Genomic DNA, 20,951 nt, shown 5'->3' on the forward strand with positions numbered 1-20,951 from the left:
CCCTTAAAGGTCAAGTCTCCGCGCTATCCGTATTTTTTCAGAAACGCCTGGCGCGACTTCCTCAGGTACGCACGTTCCTGCAAGGGGTTTGTCATATCGTCCGCCCTTACAAGCGGCCGTTGGAGCCCTGGGACCTGAACAAGGTTCTAATTGCTCTCCAGAAGCCGCCTTTCGAGCCTATGAAGGAGGTTTCCCTTTCTCGTCTTTCACAGAAAGTGGCCTTTCTAGTGACGGTCACGTCTCTTCGGAGAGTGTCCGAGCTGGCGGCGTTATCATGCAGATCTCCATTCCTGGTGTTTCACCAGGACAAGGTAGTTCTGCGTCCAATTCCAGAATTTCTTCCCAAGGTGGTATCTTCCTTTCATCTCAATCAAGATATCACTTTACCGTCTTTGTGTCCGCATCCAGTTCACCAATTTGAAAAGGGTTTGCATTTATTGGATCTGGTGAGAGCACTCAGGATCTACATTTCCCGCACGGCGTCTCTGCGCCGCTCGGATGCACTTTTTGTCCTTGTCGCTGGTCAGCGTAAAGGGTCGCAAGCTTCCAAATCCACCCTTGCGCGGTGGATCAAGGAACCAATTCTTCACACCTACCGTTCGGCTGGGCTTCCGATTCCATCAGGGCTGAAGGCCCATTCTACCAGAGCCGTGGGTGCGTCCTGGGCATTATGGCACCAGGCTACGGCTCAGCAGGTGTGCCAGGCGGCTACCTGGTCGAGTCTGCACACTTTTACCAAGCATTATCAGGTGCATACCTACGCTTCGGCGGATGCCGGCCTAGGTAGACAAGTCCTTCAGGCGGCGGTGGCTCACCTGTAGGAAAGGGCTGTTTGACGGCCCTATCACGAGGTATTCTTTTACCCACCCAGGGACTGCTTTTGGACGTCCCAATTGTCTGGGTCTCCCAATTAGGAGCGACAAAGAAGAAGGGAATTTTGTTTACTTACCGTAAATTCCTTTTCTTCTAGCTCCAATTGGGAGACCCAGCACCCGCCCTGTTTTCTTAGGAAGTTTGTTTTTTTCGGGTGCACATGTTGTTCATGTTGAACAGTTCAGTTCTCCGAGGCTGTTTCTCGGGTTGAATTTGTAATTAAAACAGTTATTGGCTTTCCTCCTTCTTGCTTTTGCACTAAAACTGAGGAGCCCGTGATCCCACGGGGGGGTGTATAGCCAGAAGGGGAGGGGCCTTACACTTTTAAGTGTAATACTTTGTGTGGCCTCCGGAGGCAGTAGCTATACACCCAATTGTCTGGGTCTCCCAATTGGAGCTAGAAGAAAAGGAATTTACGGTAAGTAAACAAAATTCCCTTCTTCTCCCTCAGCTCCTCCGGCGGAGGAGTCAGCTTCTCAGCAGGAGAAATTCCGTTTCAGGTTCCCCAAGCGTACACAGAGTATGTTTCTAGACCACTCTGATTTCAGAGAGGCAGTCCAGAATCACCATGCTTGTCCAGATAAGCGTTTTTCTAAGCGCCTTAAGGATACACGTTATCCTTTTCCCCCTGACGTGGTTAAAGGTTGGACTCAGTGTCCCAAAGTGGATCCTCCAATCTCCAGACTGGCGGCTAGATCCATACTTGCAGTGGAAGATGGGGCCTCGCTCAAAGATGCCACTGACAGGCAGATAGAGCTCTGGTTGAAATCCATCTATGAAGCTATCGGAGCTTCTTTTGCCCCAGCATTCGCAGCCGTATGGGCGCTACAAGCTATCTCAGCAGGTCAAGCGCAAATTGAAGCAGCCACATGCACGTCCGCGCCACAAGTGGCATCCATTACCACTCAGACCTCGGCATTTGCGTCTTACGCTATTAATGCTGTCCTGGACTCTGCGAGCCGTACGGCGGTTGCAGCCGCCAATTCGGTGGTACTCCGCAGGGCCTTGTGGCTACGGGAATGGAAGGCAGATTCTGCTTCCAAAAAGCGCTTAACCAGTTTGCCAATTTCTGGCGACAGGCTGTTTGGCGAGCGTTTGGATGAAATCATCAAACAATCCAAGGGAAAGGATACATCCTTACCCCAGCCCAAACAGAACATACCCCAACAGAGGAGAGGGCAGTCGAGGTTTCGGTCCTTTCGGGGCGCGGCAGGTCCCAATTCTCCTCGTCCAAAAGGCCGCAGAATGAACAAAGGAACTCTGATGCATGGCGGTCTAAGTCACGTCCTAAAAAGACCACCGGAGGCGCCGCTAACAAAGCGGCTTCCTCATGACTTTCGACCTCCTCTATCCGCATCCTCGGTCGGTGGCAGGCTCTCCCGCTTTTGCGACACCTGGCTGCCACAAATAAAAGACCGCTGGGTGAGAGACATTCTGTCTCACGGTTACAAGATAGAGTTCACCTCTCGTCCCCCGACTCGATTCTTCAGGTCATCCCCGCCTCCCGAGCGAGCCGAGGCTCTTCTGCAGGCGCTGCGCACTCTGAAGGCAGAAGGAGTGGTGATCCCTGTTCCTCTTCAGCAACAGAGCCACGGTTTTTACTCCAACTTGTTTGTGGTCCCAAAGAAGGACGGTTTTTTCCGTCCTGTCCTGGACCTGAAACTGCTCAACAAACACGTAAAAACCAGGCGGTTCCGGATGGAATCCCTCCGCTCCGTCATCGCCTCAATGTCCCAAGGAGATTTCCTTGCATCGATCGATATCAAAGATGCTTATCTCCACGTACCGATTGCTCCAGAGCACCAGCGCTTCTTGCGCTTCGCCATAGGAAACGAACACCTGCAATTCGTGGCACTGCCGTTCGGCCTGGCAACAGCCCCACGGGTTTTTACCAAGGTTATGGCTACTGTAGTAGCGCTCCTACACTCGCAGGGTCACTCGGTGATCCCGTACTTGGACGATCTGCTGATCAAGGCACCCTCTCAAGAGGCATGCCAACGCAGCCTCGACGCTACCCTGGAGACTCTCCAGGGTTTCGGGTGGATCATCAATTTTCCAACGTCAAATCTGACACCGGCCCAATCGCTGACATATCTTGGCATGGAGTTTCATACCCTCTCAGCGATAGTGAAGCTTCCGCTGATCAAGCAGCAGTCACTACAGAAAGGGGTACAATCTCTCCTTCAAGGCCAGTCACACCCCTTGAGGCGCCTCATGCACTTCCTGGGGAAGATGGTGGCAGCAATGGAGGCAGTCCCTTTCGCGCAGTTTCACCTGCGTCCCCTTCAATGGGACATCCTTCGCAAATGGGACAGGAAGCCGACGTCCCTCGACAGGACAGTCTCCCTCTCTCCGGCGACCAAAGCTTCCCTTCGGTGGTGGCTTCTTCCCACTTCATTATCGAAGGGGAAATCCTTCCTACCCCCATCCTGGGAAGTAGTCACGACGGACGCGAGTCTGTCAGGGTGGGGAGCGGTTTTTCTCCACCACAGGGCTCAGGGTACGTGGACCCAGCAAGAGTCCTCGCTTCAGATCAATGTTCTGGAAATACGGGCAGTGTATCTTGCCCTGAAAGCGTTCCAGCAGTGGCTGGAAGGCAAGCAGATCCGAATTCAGTCGGACAATTCCACAGCGGTGGCATACATCAACCACCAAGGCGGCACACCCAGCCGGCAAGCCTTCCAGGAAGTCCGGCGGATTTTGATGTGGGTGGAAGCCACAGCCTCCACCATATCCGCAGTTCACATCCCAGGCGTGGAAAACTGGGAAGCAGATTATCTCAGTCGCCAGGGCATGGACGCAGGGGAATGGTCCCTTCACCCGGACGTGTTTCAGGAGATCTGTTGCCGCTGGGGGGTGCCGGACGTCGACCTCATGGCGTCCCGGCACAACAACAAGGTACCGGCGTTCATGGCACGGTCTCAAGATCCCAGAGCTCTGGCGGCAGACGCCTTAGTTCAGGATTGGTCGCAGTTTCAGCTCCCTTATGTGTTTCCTCCGCTGGCACTGTTGCCCAGAGTGTTACGCAAGATCAGGGCCGACTGCCGCCGCGTCATCCTCGTCGCTCCAGACTGGCCGAGGCGGTCGTGGTACCCGGATCTGTGGCATCTCACGGTCGGCCAACCGTGGGCACTACCAGACCGACCAGACTTGCTATCTCAAGGGCCGTTTTTCCATCTGAATTCTGCGGCCCTCAACCTGACTGTGTGGCCATTGAGTCCTGGATCCTAGCGTCTTCAGGGTTATCTCAAGACGTCATTGCCACCATGAGACAAGCTAGGAAACCAACGTCCGCCAAGATCTACCACAGGACGTGGAAAATTTTCGTGTCGTGGTGCTCTGCTCAGGGTATTTCTCCCTGGCCTTTTGCCTTGCCCACTTTTCTGTCCTTCCTTCAATCTGGACTGGAAAAGGGTTTGTCGCTCGGCTCCCTTAAGGGACAAGTCTCAGCGCTCTGTGTTTTTCCAGAAGCGCCTAGCCAGACTTCCACAGGTACGCACGTTCCTGCAGGGGGTTTGCCACATCGTCCCTCCTTACAAGCGGCCGTTAGAACCCTGGGATCTGAACAGGGTGCTGATGGTTCTTCAGAAACCACCATTCGAGCCAATGAGGGATATTTCTCTCTCACACCTTTCGCAGAAAGTGGTTTTTCTAGTAGCAGTCACTTCACTTCGGAGAGTGTCTGAGCTAGCAGCGCTGTCATGCAAAAGCCCTTTCCTGGTGTTTCACCAGGACAAGGTGGTTCTGCGTCCGGTTCCGGAATTTCTCCCTAAGGTGGTATCCCCCTTTCATCTCAATCAGGATATCTCCTTACCTTCTTTTTGTCCTCATCCAGTTCACCAATGTGAAAAGGATTTGCACTTGTTAGATCTGGTGAGAGCACTCAGACTCTACATTTCTCGTACGGCGCCCCTGCGCCGCTCGGATGCACTCTTTGTCCTTGTCGCTGGCCAGCGTAAAGGGTCACAGGCTTCCAAATCAACCCTGGCTCGGTGGATCAAGGAGCCAATTATCGAAGCTTACAGTTCGGCTGGGCTTCCGGTTCCCTCAGGGCTGAAGGCCCATTCTACCAGAGCCGTGGGCGCGTCCTGGGCTTTGAGGCACCAGGCTACGGCTCAGCAGGTGTGTCAGGCGGCTACCTGGTCGAGCCTGCACACTTTCACGAAGCACTATCAGGTGCATACCTATGCTTCGGCGGATGCCAGCCTAGGTAGACGAGTCCTTCAGGCGGCGGTTGCCCACCTGTAGGAAGAGGCCGTTTTACGGCTCTCTTACGAGGTATTATTTTACCCACCCAGGGACTGCTTTTGGACGTCCCAATTGTCTGGGTCTCCCAATAGAGCGACAAAGAAGAAGGGAATTTTGTTTACTTACCGTAAATTCCTTTTCTTCTAGCTCTAATTGGGAGACCCAGCACCCGCCCCTGTTTTTTTGTGTACACATGTTGTTCATGTTGAATGGTTTCAGTTCTCCGATGTTCCTTCGGATTGAAGTTACTTTAAACCAGTTTATAATTCTTTTTCCTCCTTCTTGCTTTTGCACCAAAACTGAGGAGCCCGTGGGAGCACGGGGGGTGTATAGGCAGAAGGGGAGGGGCTTAACACTTTTAGGTGTAATACTTTGTGCGGCCTCCGGAGGCATAGCCTATACACCCAATTGTCTGGGTCTCCCAATTAGAGCTAGAAGAAAAGGAATTTACGGTAAGTAAACAAAATTCCCTTCTTTTTATATTAATATTCTAAGATTAGGCAATTTTTCGCTGAAATTTCTAATTATTTTCAAAGAGATAGATATATAAATATATATATATTTTTTTTATTCTTCCCAGCAATACTTTGTACTCTTAATCATTACTGATGGCGAGATCACTGACCTTAATGACACCAGAAATGCCATTGTGCAAGCCTCTAAGCTTCCTATGTCGATCATCATCATTGGTGTGGGAAGTGCAGATTTTAAAGCCATGGAATTTCTTGATGGAGACAATGGGGTCCTGAAATCCTCCAGCGGGGAGCCTGCTGCCAGAGACATTGTGCAGTTTGTGCCATTCCGACAATTTCAAAATGTAAGTTGAGATTTTCTAGCTTTGTTCCAGTATCTAGAATTGATTCGCTCTATTAACATTTTTGGCTTCTTGAAGGACTCTAGCTACATTTACATGACAAAGTCCAATTTGTATATCAACCCCCTCCCCCCAAAAAAATAATGAAAAAATTGTGATACCGTATTTTTCGCTTTATAAGACGCACTTTTCCTCCCCAAATTTTGGGAGGAAAATGGGGGGTGCGTCTTATAAAGCGGTAGCGGGGGGGGGGTCCTGTCTGAGGCGAACGGGCGGCCGGGTGCCTGTGGCTGCATGCAAGCGGCCGTGTACCTGTACTTGCGTGCAGCGGCAGCCGGGTACCCGTGGCTGTGTGCGGGCGGCAGCGGGTGCTGTGTGGGGTCGGCAGCCGGGTACCTGTGCTTGCATGCGGTGGCAGACGGGTACCCATGGCTGTGTGCGGGCGGCAGCCGGGTGCTGTGTGCGAGCGGCAATCGGGTGCCCGTGCGGGCGGCAGCCGGCTGCCGCCCTCACACAGGTACCCGGCTGCCGCCCTCACACAGTTACCCCGCTGCCGCCCGCACACAGCCATGGGTACCCGGCTGCCACCGCACGCAAGCACAGGTACCCGGCTGCTTGTACGCAGGGTGGGCGGGCAGCCTGCTGGCATGGGGGCGGGCGGCTGTGCAGCTTACCAGTTGTCCGCGGTCCCACTTTCAAATGATGGCGCCGGTGGAGCTCTTGGATGAGAGCTCCATCTGCGCACGCGCTGCTCCGGGAGTCAGCGCGTGCGCAGATGGAGCCCTTGGATGAGAGCTCCATCTGCGCATGCGTCGCTCCGGGCGCCATTACTTGAATCGGGACCGCGGACACACTCCACCACTGAGCCGTCGCCGCCGCTCCCACCACTGAGCCATCGCCGCCGCTCCCACCACTGAGCCGTCGCCGCCGCTGCCACCACTGAACCGGGACCGCGGACACACTCCACCACTGAGCAGTTGCCGCCGCTCCCACCACTGAGCAGTTGCCGACGCTCCCACCACTGAGCCGTCGCCGCCACTCCCACCACTGAGCCATCGCCGCCGCTGCCACCACTGAACCGGGACCGCAGACACACTCCACCACTGAGCAGTCCCTGCCACCACTGAGCAGTCGCCACCGCCGCTGCCACCACTGAACCGGGACCGCGGACACACTCCACCACTGAGCAGTCCCTGCCACCACTGAGCAGTCGCCACTGCCACCACTGAACCGGGACCGCGGACACTCACTGCACCGGCCTGCTGCACGGCTCACCCGCCACGGCTGCTGCCGCCACCACGGACCCCACGGATCCTGCCACCGCGGACGCCACCGCGCCTGCAACCACGGACGCCACGGCACCTGCAACCAAGGACCCCGCTGCCACTGACCTGCCGCGCCTGCCAGCACAACCTGTGCCTCCTGTGACCCCGCTTCACCACCACTGCTGCCCCCCTCCGGTAAGAGAACACCGGAGTATAAGACAGACCCCATTTTTCTTTTTTTTACCTTTTTCTATGTCTAAGTTTGGGGTGCGTCTTATATTCCGGTGCGTCTTATAAAGCGAAAAATACGGATATATATATATATATATATATATATATATATATATATATATATATATATATATATATATATATATATATATATATATATATATATATATATATATATATATATATATATATATATATTAATAATATATAATATATATACAGTGAGGAAAAAAGGTATTTAGCTAGCCACCAACTGTGCAAGTTCTCTCACTTTCTGAACTTGCACAATTCGTGGCTGACTAAATATATAATATTTATTTGTTGGTTTCTTTTTTCATCCCCCCCCCCCCCCCCCATTGGCTTAATTAAATGGTCTCCTCTGCAAATACAGACTAAAATAGAACTTGTTGTATATTTTCCTTGGACTGGGCACATGGGTTCGTGTCATCCATTTTTAAAATAGACAGCACATAATCTGGGGAAAAATATTTGTTCATAAAATATTTAAAATATTGTATAAGGGTTTATTCATGCAATTGTGAAATTAGAAAAAATAAATCATTGCATACATTGGAGGAACAGCTTCTGCACCTCCGGTCATGCGCAGCGCGTGTCTCTGCAGTCCGGACGCATACGCCTGACTTCAGATGAGGCTCAATATGAGTGATCACAGCCGTGTGCATGCGCAAAATGCCCAGGGTCTGACGGTGACACCGGCTCGTGAAAATCATGTTATCATACCCACAGTGGCTTGACCACATGGATACTGGGCCGACTAGTCTGGAGAAACACCCCATTGACTAGGCAAGGCCCTAATTAGTATAGACACCGCGCACGAAGTCCATTTTTTAAACATTAATTTTTTTAGTTTAACATTAGACGGGGCTGGTTAAGCAGGAAATTTTGACATACTGCTGGAGAGCATAGTGGGACCTGACAGGTTGCCTTTAAATTCACACATGTCCCCCTGTACACCTCGTTCTCTTTATCTCTTCCACCCTTTATTCTGATCCCAAGCCTCTCCCCACTCCTCAGTCTATTTATAAAATAAAAAAATCACCACCTACCTCTCTGTACGGGCCCCGCTGCACTGCTTCTTCACCTTCCGGGTACTTTTCAAATGACAGAGGCACACCCGGCGTGCTGACTTAGTCAAGGTGCGCGTGCCTGTGTCACAGTGCTGGGCAGGGAGCGGAGGACAGATTTCTGCTGGCTGCACTGTGCAGAGCTGCAGGATCGCTCCCTGTCTGGCATGCTACTTGTCATGAGGGCAATCTGGCCAAGGGCACCACGAAGCCTCGAGCTCGGAACAACGGGCCACATTGCCCTCATTATTAACCAGTCAGCATGGCCCCCTTCACCTCTGGGCAGCTGCACCGGCGGTATGTTCGCCACTGGTCTCCAGACAGTTAGGTTTTTTTCTGCTTTGCAGATTTTAGGTTTCGGCTATAACATGCATTTCGACTGCATAGACACATATGGTATAGTCAATATGTGTGACAATGATTTTCCCTTATCCAAATGGGATAGTTTTTCCTACAAGCCCATGCATTTCCACACTTAATTAGGACAGTCCTATTTATCTGAATGTGGACTACAGAAATTTGTGTTTGCTGGCCCATTCACATGAATTAATATATTTAACGTCAAATTTTTTGCAACAAAAATCTGCCGCATGTGAATTCATGCTTTTTCGTTTGGGAAAAATAAAAAAAACCCAAAACTTTAACCATATTACTTCACCCACAGAAAATCAATTTCCCTAGCCAGCATTTAATTCAACCACACATGTGTTAAGGTCAGTTTATCATAAATTATATAATTATATTCTATATTACAAAACACTATGTAACATACTGTGTGCGTATGTATGTGTGTGTGTGTGAATATATAATATATATATATATATATATATATATATATATATATATATATATATATATATATATATATATATATATATATAATATATTATACACTGTGTATTTTGCTGTACAAAAAGTTGTTTAGATCCAGTTCAACAAGATCAATCTGATCAAAATTTGCATGGAGATTCTCAGATGTCATGTAGTTCTACTGCAGTGTTGATTCAGTAGGGAAAAACAAGACTATGAGGAAGTAGCCAAATTTCCTCATATTGGTGGAAAGAAATTGTCAGCAGGTTTTAACAATGGTATTTGAGAACTTCATGATGATGGGGCAGAGAGCCTGATTCCAGGAATGCTACTTACTGGACTGCCTTGGTGCAGTTTTGCTAAAATCCTTAGTTTCTCTGTTCGTTGTACATGTAGCGGTGACTAGAGTATCAAGCAATGCATAAGCTGGCCCACATTTATGATTGGCAGATTCATGAGCATACTGTACATTGCTTGCTAGCTGCCAGTCAGTGGTGAGGTAGGGTGACACAGATTAGCTTGACTGGCCTGCTTGTGGCACCTAGTCTTGCAGTCATAATCTTCTATTGATAAAATACTGATTGTATTGAAATTACAGCAAGCTACTGAGCAAGTGAGGGTACCTTCACACTTAGCGATGCAGCAGCGATCCGACAAGCGATCTGACCTGGTCAGGATCGCTACTGCATCGCTACATGGTCGCTGGTGAGCTGTCAAACAGGCAGATCTCACCAGCGACCAGTGAACAGCCTCCAGCCAGCAGCGACGTGCAAGCGACGCTGCGCTTGCACGGAGCCGCCGTCTGGAAGCTGCGGAGACTGGTAACTAAGGTAAACATCGGGTATGGTTACCCGATGTTTACATTAGTTACCAGCGCACACCGCTTAGCTGTCTGTGCAGGGAGCAGGAGCCGCGCACACTGAGCGCTGGCTCCTTGCTCTCCTAGCTGCTGTACACATCGGGTTAATTAACCCGATGTGTACAGCAGCTACATGTGCAGAGAGCAGGGAGCCGCGCACACTGCTTAGCGCTGGCTCCTTGCTCTCCTAGCTGCTGTACACATCGGGTTAATTAACCCGATGTGTAATGCAGCTACATGTGCAGAGAGCCGGAGCCGGCAGCACAGGCAGCGTGAGAGCTGCAGAGGCTGGTAACTAAGGTAAATATCGGGTAACCACCTTGGTTACCCGATGTTTATCTTGGTTACAAGCTTACCTCAGCTGTCAGACGCCGGCTCCTGCTCCCTGCTCGCTTCATTTGTCGCTTTCTCGCTGTCACACACAGCGATCTGTGTGTCACAGCGGGAGAGCGCCTTTGAAGAAAACGAACCAGGGCTGTGTGTAACGAGCAGCGATCTCGCAGCAGGGGCCAGATCGCTGCTCATTGTCACACACAGCGAGATCGCTAATGAGGTCACTGCTGCGTCACAAAAAGCGTGACTCAGCAGCGATCTCGGCAGCGAGCTCGCTGTGTGTGAAGCACCCCTGACACAACTGCAATCGGGGTATCTTCTCCTACATCATGCTGCTCTTGGATTAAATAGCAAATACCTGCTGACAAAGTCCCTTTAACTTGAGATAAGTGGTTAAGGACTCACCTGCACAACTGTATTACAGCTCTGTACAACCCATGGGTCCATGCTGTACCTTTTGGATATCTCCGGTTTATGCTAGAGTTCCTTTCGGGTTCCATGTTCTGTCAGATGCTGTATATCGGAGCACTGATTCTAGGAATGACACACTTGGACGCGGTTAGACCAATCTTGGATATGGGTCTATAGTATATAGGTCAGTGCTGTGAGCATTCATATGTTCATACTAACCTGTCACTTTTTTTTCCTTTTGCTTTCCAGGCTCCACGTGAAGCACTGACTCAGGCCGTTCTTGCCGAGATCCCTAAACAACTGGTCTCTTATTTCAAGTTTTTGGGAATGCCCCCAGTGAATCCTCCACAGCAGAAAACTGCATAGAAATATGGATGACCCCATATATAATGTGCTGCTACAACCAGGAGACGTTACCATACAGAATTTTATTACATTCATCATCTGTATTAAGACTGTTTTAGGGTATTATCTGTTATTTTTCATGCTCATTCTGTAAAGGCAGGCCAATCTTCACTTCGCTCACTTTCCTAGTTCCGCTGAAGCTGCGGGGTGCTGCCTCTTTAGCTTTCTTTTGGTATTGGGTACCATTTTAAGCTTGTTCGGGGTTTATTTCAATGCAGAGTAAGTTGAGGCTTATTTGTGGTTTGTATCGAGTAATGGCTACAATGATCCTTTATATTCTGAACAGATTATCTTTTCTCATAATTTCTATTCTACACAATAGATTACATATAACAAATCTGGTCCATTATAAATGTGACCCAACTATTGAGGGATATCGTCCATCACCGGCTGTGAGAGCAGTTTTAGTAATTGCATTTAGTGCTCCAGCCACTATATATAATAGAGGTCAGACGTGTCGACATTCCACGGCTGCAGAAGACCAAAAACCTCATCTATTGCAGTTATCTTCCAATATGATCCAGGAGGTGTCGTTTGTGGTGGGAGAGGAGTAGATGAGAGTATGCATTCACAATTTGACATAAGAGGGGAAGCATTCCAATAATCTATTACACCAAGTTAATGGACAAAGAACCCAATTTGCATAGTTCAATACATACATTCTTAGATTTTGTGATAGCCATTCATCTTTCTAGATACCAGTCTATTGTAAATTCCTAAAATGTGCCTGATCAATTGCTGTTTATGACATTTATTTGCAAGATGTATCTACTGAAACCAAACTATATCCTTCAGGTTGGGTTAAATGTCTGAAAAATGGCTTCAAAACGACGTCTGAGCTATGATCGTCCCTCGGAGACATGGTGCTCACAAAAGCCCCTCATTTACCACTTTAATATAGGAGGTGCAAAGAAATCTTGCAAATGGAATATTGATAAATCAAAATGTATTGATCTGAGCAAAGTAAATATTACATCTAAAATGTTTCACACCTGAATATCCCAATGAGGGTAGCTTGTGCCTTTCTCTTAAGCCTGTGCGCCCCTAGAGAGTCAGATTATACTTTCTATATGCCTTAATTTGCGATGCATTGGCTTGTAATATGTGCCTTTTTCTTGCGCTCCAAGGTTATGTGGCTAATATTTCCTGCACGCTCACTTCTTGGAAATGCTTTGTGCCTTTTTTGCGATTAACCTTTAGAAGAAAATTAAATATTATAATAATCATACTTACTATTCCTTGTAGTTATTAGAAATATATCCACATAGTTATTGCCAATTTCAATTTGTTCATATATCCATTATTGTAACATGCAGCAGTACTTAGCAACTGTATTATGCAAGTTCACTTTATACTCTGATGAGGCACTAGACCTACAATGTAGACTGCTAGAATAATCAAGGATTTTTGTTTTGTAGTATCCAATTTGTTTGTTTTTCTATTTTTTCATAGAAATGCTAAATAAAATATATAAATAATATCAACGGTCTGTGTTTTTATGTTTTTAAACCATGTCACAAGAATGAGTTAAAGGGAATCTGTCAGCAGGTTTTTGCTATGTGCCCTGAGAGCAGTATGATGTAGGCAAAGAGGCCCTGATTCCTGGGATGTCACTTACTGTTACTGTTTCAATAAATTCATTGTTTGATCAACACAGGAGATTCACTATCTGACTAATGTCCAGTGCTTGCTGGGCCAACCACGCTCCACCGCTCATCATACCAAGCTCTGCTAAATCTGCAGCAGAGAAACCTTTTGCTTGTCATAACTGCTGCACCCAAAAAGAAGCTAAGTGATACTTCTTTGGAATCAGGGTCTCCACTCGTACATCATGCTGCTGTCTCGTTACATAGCAAAAATCTCCTGGTAGAATCCCTTTAAACATAGATACATTGAAGAAAGCAATTTGATTATTTGCACAAGTGTGTACTAATCTATCAATTAATGCAATCCTTTTATTTCATGACTAGATATTGGTGCCTACCTCTGATCTTTGGTGATTTTATTATAAACACATGGGTCCCAACTCCCGATTCATTATTGCATTTAAGACCATTTTTTACTGTAGGCAAAATTAATCACCCATGTTCATCATTTAAATGAATTTGGTGCTAAAGACATCAGCAAAAACAAACTAAGTCATACATGGAACTGTACAAGCTCCACAAAATACAAGCTATAACTTGCTTATAAATGGTTTGTGTCTGAAGTTTTGTTTAACTCCTTAACGCAACATCAAGAATGTGATGATTGGGTTGATCGTATGCGGAGAGGGTTCAAGAGATGAGTTCCTTCCACATGTGGCAGATACTGGTGTTATATTTAATAGCCGGCATCTGTCTCCAACAACCATGGCCAGAGATGAGCTCAATTTTAACAGCAACATTTAAATGGAATGTGCTCCATTGCTCGTGCTTACTAGCTTCCATAAGCACCCTGTGACACGATATGACAGCTGGAGCCTGATGAAGGTCATCACCATGTTGGTCCTCTTCTGAAGGTCAGCTATAAACTGGAGATCAAAATTTAGAGAACATACAATTTCCTAAACGTTCAGGTCATTGTGTAGTCCTATGTGCTGATATCCTAACATGAGTAAACTAGCAGTATTTTAAGCTTATTTCATAAATTTAATTTATTCCAAAGCACATACAGTACTTAAAATTTAATTGAGATAAATGATCAAAATTAGAGAATACTTTCAGATACTAATTATTGGTGTTAATCTTGCACCTGGGGCTAATTTCCTTAATTATCTGTCAAATCCTATGTACAGTTATGCTCAAAAGTTAGAGAGAATATGAATAATAATACTAAATATTTTTTTTTCCAATCGTGGTTAGTGGTTGGGTGAAGCAATTTATCGTCAAACTGTGTTTTCTCCTTTTTAAATCATAATGACAACCAAAAACATCCAAATGACCCTGATCAAAAGTTCACATACCCTGATTATTTTGGCCTGATAACATACACAGGAGTTGACACAAATGGGTTTGAATGGCTAAAGGCTGTTTTACACTTGTTGATATGTCGTGCGATCGCATCCGCCCCCATCTTTTGTGCGGCACGGGCAATTGGTTGCCCGTGGCGCACAAAGTCAGTAACCCCCGTCACACGTATTTGCCTCCCGAACTACCTCGCTGTGGGCGGCGAATATCCACTTACTGAAGGGGGAGGGACGTTCGGCGTCACAGCGACATCACACAGCGGCTGGCCAATAGAAGCGGAGGGGCGGACATGAGCGGGACGTAACATCCCGCCCACCTCCCCCCATCCGCATTGCCGGCGGACGCAGGTAAGCTGCAGTTCATCGTTCCTGTGGTGTCACACGGAACGATGTGTACTGCCTCGGGAACGATGAACAACCGAGCACAGAAGGACGTTCGTTTTTTTTTTTTGTTTTTCTTTTTTTAATTGAGCGACGTGTCAATGAGCAACGATAAGGTGAGTATTTTTGCTTGTTCAGTCGCTCATTTGTGTTACACGCTACGATATGTCAAACGAGGCCGGATAGGCGTCCCTAACGTCATGACCCCGACGACATCGTTTGCTATATCGTAGCGTGTAAAGCCCACTTTATAAAGGTAATATCCTCACCTGTGACCTGTTTGCTTGTAATCAGTGTGTGTGCATAAAAGCTGAGTGAGTTCCTGGGATCCAGGCAGACTATTGCATCTTTCATCAAGCCATAGACGTGTCTGGATTGTGAGTCATGGTGAAAGCAAAAGAATTGTCAATGGATCTATGGGAAATGATAGTTGAACTGTATAAAACAGGAAAGTGATACAAAAATTTCCAAGTAATTGATAATGCCACTCAGAAGTGTTCAAACTGTGATTACCAAATGGAAAATTATGGGCTCTGTAAAAACCAAACCGCCATCAGGTAGCACAACAAAAAATTTCAGCTACAACGGCCAGGAAAATTGTTCGGTATGCAAAGAAAAACCATTTAACTTTTTTTTAAATAAAAAAAAAAATGAAAATTTAATGCAAATTTGTTTTGAAATGGCAAAATTGCAATATTTGGATTTTTTTTTCTCGTTTCTCAGTACATAGTATGGGAAAATGATTGGTGTCATTAAAATGACAATTTTTATACAAAAAACAAGACCCCATACAGCTATGCTGTTGGGAATGAACATTATGGCTGTTGGACATGGCAGTGAAATCATCCGGACCCTACGAAGATATATCAGCTGAGGGGTGAATCTGCTACAAAATATGTTAGTAATGTTTTGATGTGTTAGTACTATAATAATAATGTAGCAGGTGCAAAAGATTACAGAAGCCCCCCAGTGCTTCAGCATTAGGAACCAGGGGTGTTCAGTAAATAAGATAACATGATAATAAAGATGTAGGATGATCTGTAGGCAGTATGCTCATTATATAGGGAAGGCATCCACATCTAAAGGCCCCGTCACACTAAGCAACATCGCTAGCAACATCGCTGCTAACTAACAACTTTTGTGACGTAGCAGCAATGTTGCTAGTGATGTCGCTGTGTGTGACATCCAGCAACAACCTGGCCCCTGCTGTGAGGTCGTTGGTTGTTGCTGAATGTCCTGGGCCATTTTTTAGTTGTTGCTGTCCCGCTGTGAAGCACAGATCGCTGTGTGTGACAGCGAGACAGCAACAACTAAATGTGCAGGCAGCAGGAGCCGGCTTCTGCGGAGGCTGGTAACCATAGTAAACATCGGGTAACCAAGAAGCCCTGTCCTTGGTTACCCGATATTTACCTTTGTTACCAGCCTCCGCCGCTCTCACTGTCAGTGCCGGCTCCTGCTCTGTGCACATGTAGCTGCAGGACACATCGGGTTAATTAACCTGATGTGTACTGTAGCTAGGAGAGCAGGGAGCCAGCGCTAAGCATTGTGCGCTGCTCCCTGCTCTGTGCACATTTAGCTGCAGCACACATCGGGTAATTAACCCGATGTGTGCTGTAGCTAGGAGAGCAAGGAGCCAGCGCTAAGTGGTGTGCGCTGCTCCCTGCTCTGTGCAGCTGCACCCTGTACTCTATACCCTATATATGTACCCTGTGCAGCTGCACCCGGTGTGCGCTGCTCCCTGCTCTGTGCACATTTAGCTGCAGCACACATCGGGTAATTAACCCGATGTGTGCTGTAACTAGGAGAGCAGAGAGCCAGCGCTCAGTGTGCGCTGCTCCCTGCTCTCTGCACGTGTAGCTGCGTGCGCTGGTAACCAAGGTAAATATCGGGTTGGTTACCCAATATTTACCTTAGTTACCAAGCGCAGCATCTTCCACGCGGCCCTGAGGTCTGGTTACTGGTTGCTGGTGAGCTCACCAGCAACTCGTGTAGCGACGCTCCAGCTATCCCTGCCAGGTCAGGTTGCTGGTGGGATCGCTGGAGCGTCGCAGTGTGACATCTCACCAGCAACCTCCTATCAACTTACCAGCGATCCCTATCGTTGTTGGGATCGCTGGTAAGTTGTTTAGTGTGACTGGACCTTAAGTGCGTTATTTACCATCTTGATGCTAGATGGCACTGCTTATCCACATTACAAGCGCACAAACCAGAGTCGGGTAAGTAAATACTAGGTGTATAAAAGTAATCATAAAGCAGGATCCTGTGTATACGGTAACTATCCATAGTGATTAAAAAGGAAATGCTGCAATGTTCCTGGAGATGTTTTTTTTTAATTTTTTTTTTTATTTAGCGCTTATGTTGGTGAGTGTAGTACCTAGTGTTCGCACTCCTCTCCATATATCTCTTATCATACAGTGATATACATGAGTGCCATACCAGAGCTTTATTGTGCACAAATATCACGCAGCCTATATAAACAATACTAAACCGGCTAATGGCTAAGTTCACGTCGTGTAATCATCAGTTTGAGGCTACGTTCACATGACCGTCCCATTTTTGCGGTCAGCAAAAAACTATCCTGTTTTTCATGGATGCATCCATGTGGCATCCTTGTGACTTCTGTTCCGTATACGGACCGCGTGGCATCCGTGTGCCTTCCGTTTTTTTTTTTTTGTGGACCGCAAAACACGGAAGCAGCTACATAGATATAGATAGAGAGACATAGAGAATGATAGAGGAATGAAATGGATAGATAGCGGGATAGCTAGAGAGATATATAATAGATGAGAAAGACTTATATAATGTGCCACTCCCCAGCATTTTGTAATCTCAACCTTTAGTGCCTTTCATGTGGCACTAAAGGGTGCCTAGCCTTGTATTTAGCAAAAAAAAAATTATTTAAAAAAAAAAAAAAAAAAAAGACATGGGGTCCCCTTTATTTTTGTAGTTAGCTCAGGTAAAGCAGACGACTGCAGACCACAGCTGGCAGCTTCACCTTGGCTGGTAATCTAAAACAGAGGGCACCCCACGCTGTTATTTTAAATAATTTAAAAGAAAAAATGTGGGGTCCCCCCCAAATTGGATCACCAGCCAAGGTAAAGCTGACAGCTGTGGTCTGGTATTCTCAGACTAGGGAGGTCCGCGGTTCTTGGACCCTCCCCAGCCTAAAGGGGGCTTTACACGCTACGATATCGTTAATGTTTTATCATCGGGGTCACGCCGTTAGTGACGCACATCCGGCGCAATTAACGATATCGCAGCATGTGACCCTTTTGTGCGACCTAAAACGATCGCAAAAGTGGCAAAAATCGTTTGCCGTGGAGAGCTCATCCTAAAACCAAATATCGTTTATTTCTAAGTAGCGATGTTGTTCCTCGTTCCTGCGGCAACACACATCGCTGTGTGTGACACCTCAGGAGCGAGGAACATCTCCTTACCGGCCTCCACCGGCTATGCGGAAGGAAAGAAGTGGGAGGGATGTTACGTCCCGCTCATCTCCGCCCCTCCGCTTCTATTGGACACCTGCCGTGTGACGTCGCTGTCACGCAGAACGACCCGCCCCCTTAGAAAGGAGGCGGATCGCCCGGCCAGAGCGATGTCGCAGGGCAGGTAAGCCGTGACGGGGGAGCGCGATTTTGTGCGCGACGGGCAGCGATGTGCCCGTGTCACACAAACGAGGGGGCAGGTACGCAAGATAGCGATATTGTTACCGATATCGCTCCCGTGTAAAGTCTGCTTTAGAATAGCAGGCCACAGCCACCCCAGAAGTGGCTCATCCATTAGTTGCACCAATCCTGGTGATTTTTCCCCAGCTCATCCCAATGCCCTTGTGCAGTGGCAAACTGGTTAATATATGGGGTTGATACCAGATGTGTAATGTCACCTGGCATCAAGCCCTGGGGATAGTGATGTCACAGCGTCTATCAGATACCCGCCACCACTAACCCAGTCAGTAAAAAGAAAAAAAAAAAAGACAAATTTTTATTTGGAAAAAAAAACTCCCCAAGATATTCCCTATTTCACCAATTTATTGAAAACAAAAAAACAAATCCGGATCTGGCGTAATACAATAAGGGGGTCCCACGATGATCCATACTCTGTCCCAGTCAATGAAGAACAGAATGTTCCCCATTGACTGGGAGTGCAGTGCAGTGACCTGAGCTTATCGATAGGTCAGCCCAGGTCACTGCAGGGCATGACCTACGCTGACTTCAGGAGGTTAGCGAGGTACATTACCTGCGGTGATAGAAGCCGCTGCACTCTTGATGTCAGCGCTGGTCACTGAGATCAATGACCACCACGGTCTCAGATCACTTCTCGCAAGCGACCCGTGACGTCACCGCTAGTCACAGTCTCTGGCTGCCCGCGAGAGGTGATGTGAGAACACAGCAGGCATAGAAGTCAGTGACTAGCGCTGACATCAGGAGTGCTGGAATTTATCACTGCAGCTAATGAACTTTACTAACTGACAACGCTCAGCATCCCAGCAGCTGCTCGCACTGCAGTGCAGGCAGATGCTGACACCCTGCAGTGCGGGCAGATGCTGACACCCGACGGCGGTCACACAGAAGTGCTTCCGTGTGGCTTCTGGAGATTTTGCGGGCCCGTTGACTTGTATTGAGTCACGGTCCACTACTACGGCACAGAATAAGACATGTTCCATAATAATGGAACGGACATACGGCATCCGATGTGTTTTTTTTTTGTAGGATCGGATGCACAAGGAGATGCTTCCCTCTGCCATCCGATCCTACACAAAAGACATTGAAAAGATGGTCCTGTCCGTGAGTCTGCAAAAAAACAGGAACTGACCAGGACAAACGGAACGGTCATGTGAATGAACCCTGAAACTGATCTAGTAAACAGAAGAAAAACAGATCTGTTTGAAATTGAAGACAATTAAATTTAACTGGAATTAATGGATCCATTTTCCATTTATTTATTTTGCTAAGACAATTGATTACTACTACTGGATCGGCTTCAAATGGAAGCTTAGTGGACATGTGAATTCGACCATAGGCTGATTTAACAAACCTACTCTGCAGTAATCTGTTTTCTTTGCCAGACTAACTAGTGTTTTCAAAATTTTTTTTTCCTTATTAAAGTTAAAAAGTTGATTGATTTATTTGTTTAACCCATTTAAGTCCGTATGTAAATGGATCAGTTTGAAGGTGTATCCGTTCTTCATTAGTTTGAGGCGGACACACATTTTTGTTTACTGAGTCCGTTTCAAATGGATGTTTTGGCTGAGTTCATATGTCCAGTAATCTTCCCTTTGAAACAACTCTAGCAGCAATTAGTTAGCTTAGCAAGGCAAAAAAGTTGTGCAGACACAACTTTGGCTAAAAAAAATAACTGCAACTGGATCTATTTTTTCTTCTTAACATTTAAGTCCATGGAAAACATATCTGTTAAGTAGCCGTATGTTTTTCTTCTATTTAAAATGGATCCGCCATGTGCACTTACCTGTTGTGAATGTCAGTTATGCCGTTGCTGCTGTGAGGCTCCCTCTTGTGGCCAGGAATGGTTTTAACAGAGACTAGGTGTTCTTGAGCAATGGGCGTTTCCATTGCTAACGCTCTGCCTATTTAAGCCTTGGCGGCCTGGCAGTCTGAGCCGGTTATCATTGTCCTGTAGCTCACCTGCCTTTTCATCTTGCTTCTGACCACATCTACCCCAGATAAGTGTTTGGTTCTTTCTTAGTTGTTTTGTTCTTTTTGTTCTTATCTGGTTTTGTCATTTACTGTGGTTATTGTCAGTTTATTTGCATGGAGGAATCTTCCCTCTTTGTTGCTTAGCTGGGAAGCTCCCTGCAGCTTTGTTTGGAGTTTTGCTCCTATAAGTCCATGTGTTTGTTCTTCTTGAATTTGTAATTGTTCCTGTTTTTGTGTTCATTGGTTTGACAAGAGCGCCTGATATAGGATGGAGTACAGATTGTGCGAGCTGAGGACCTTTTTGTACTATCATGTATTTGGGTTTTTGTAGGGTTTTTCTCTGGCCACCATCAGCCCCGTTCCTGTTTAGTTAGTGGGGCCTCACCTTAGCTAATCCTATTCTCCATTTGTGTATGGTATTTTCCTATATCACCGTAGTCTTTGAATGTGGGGGGCTTGCTATACCTTTGGGGGTCTACTCTGAGGCAGAGAGTTATTCATCCTTCCTTCCTTTAGGATAGCTAGTTTCTCCGGCTGGGTTCGCGGTGCATAGGATGTTAGTTCACTCCTCAGCTACTTCAAGTGTTGGTGGTTAGTAAGGGGATGGTGGCCAGATTAGTTGGCAATGCTCTTGT

The 20,951-nt window shown here is 47.1% G+C and overlaps 1 protein-coding gene across 2 annotated transcripts in view; it reads left to right on the top strand.

The window, feature by feature from the left end:
- The window catches only part of CPNE1 (copine 1), a 121,366-nt gene extending 108,552 nt beyond the window's left edge, over nucleotides 1-12,814 (top strand). For both annotated transcript variants that reach the window (XM_075349904.1, XM_075349903.1), the window contains exons 15-16: nucleotides 5,702-5,938; nucleotides 11,179-12,814. In XM_075349904.1, the coding sequence (XP_075206019.1) occupies nucleotides 5,702-5,938; nucleotides 11,179-11,295 (354 nt within the window). In that variant the 3' untranslated portion in view covers nucleotides 11,296-12,814. The remainder of the gene's footprint in view (nucleotides 1-5,701; nucleotides 5,939-11,178) is intronic.
- The last annotated feature ends 8,137 nt before the right edge of the window (nucleotides 12,815-20,951 follow it).

This window comes from Anomaloglossus baeobatrachus, chromosome 5, assembly GCF_048569485.1.
Source record: "Anomaloglossus baeobatrachus isolate aAnoBae1 chromosome 5, aAnoBae1.hap1, whole genome shotgun sequence".
NCBI lineage: Eukaryota > Metazoa > Chordata > Amphibia > Anura > Aromobatidae > Anomaloglossus > Anomaloglossus baeobatrachus.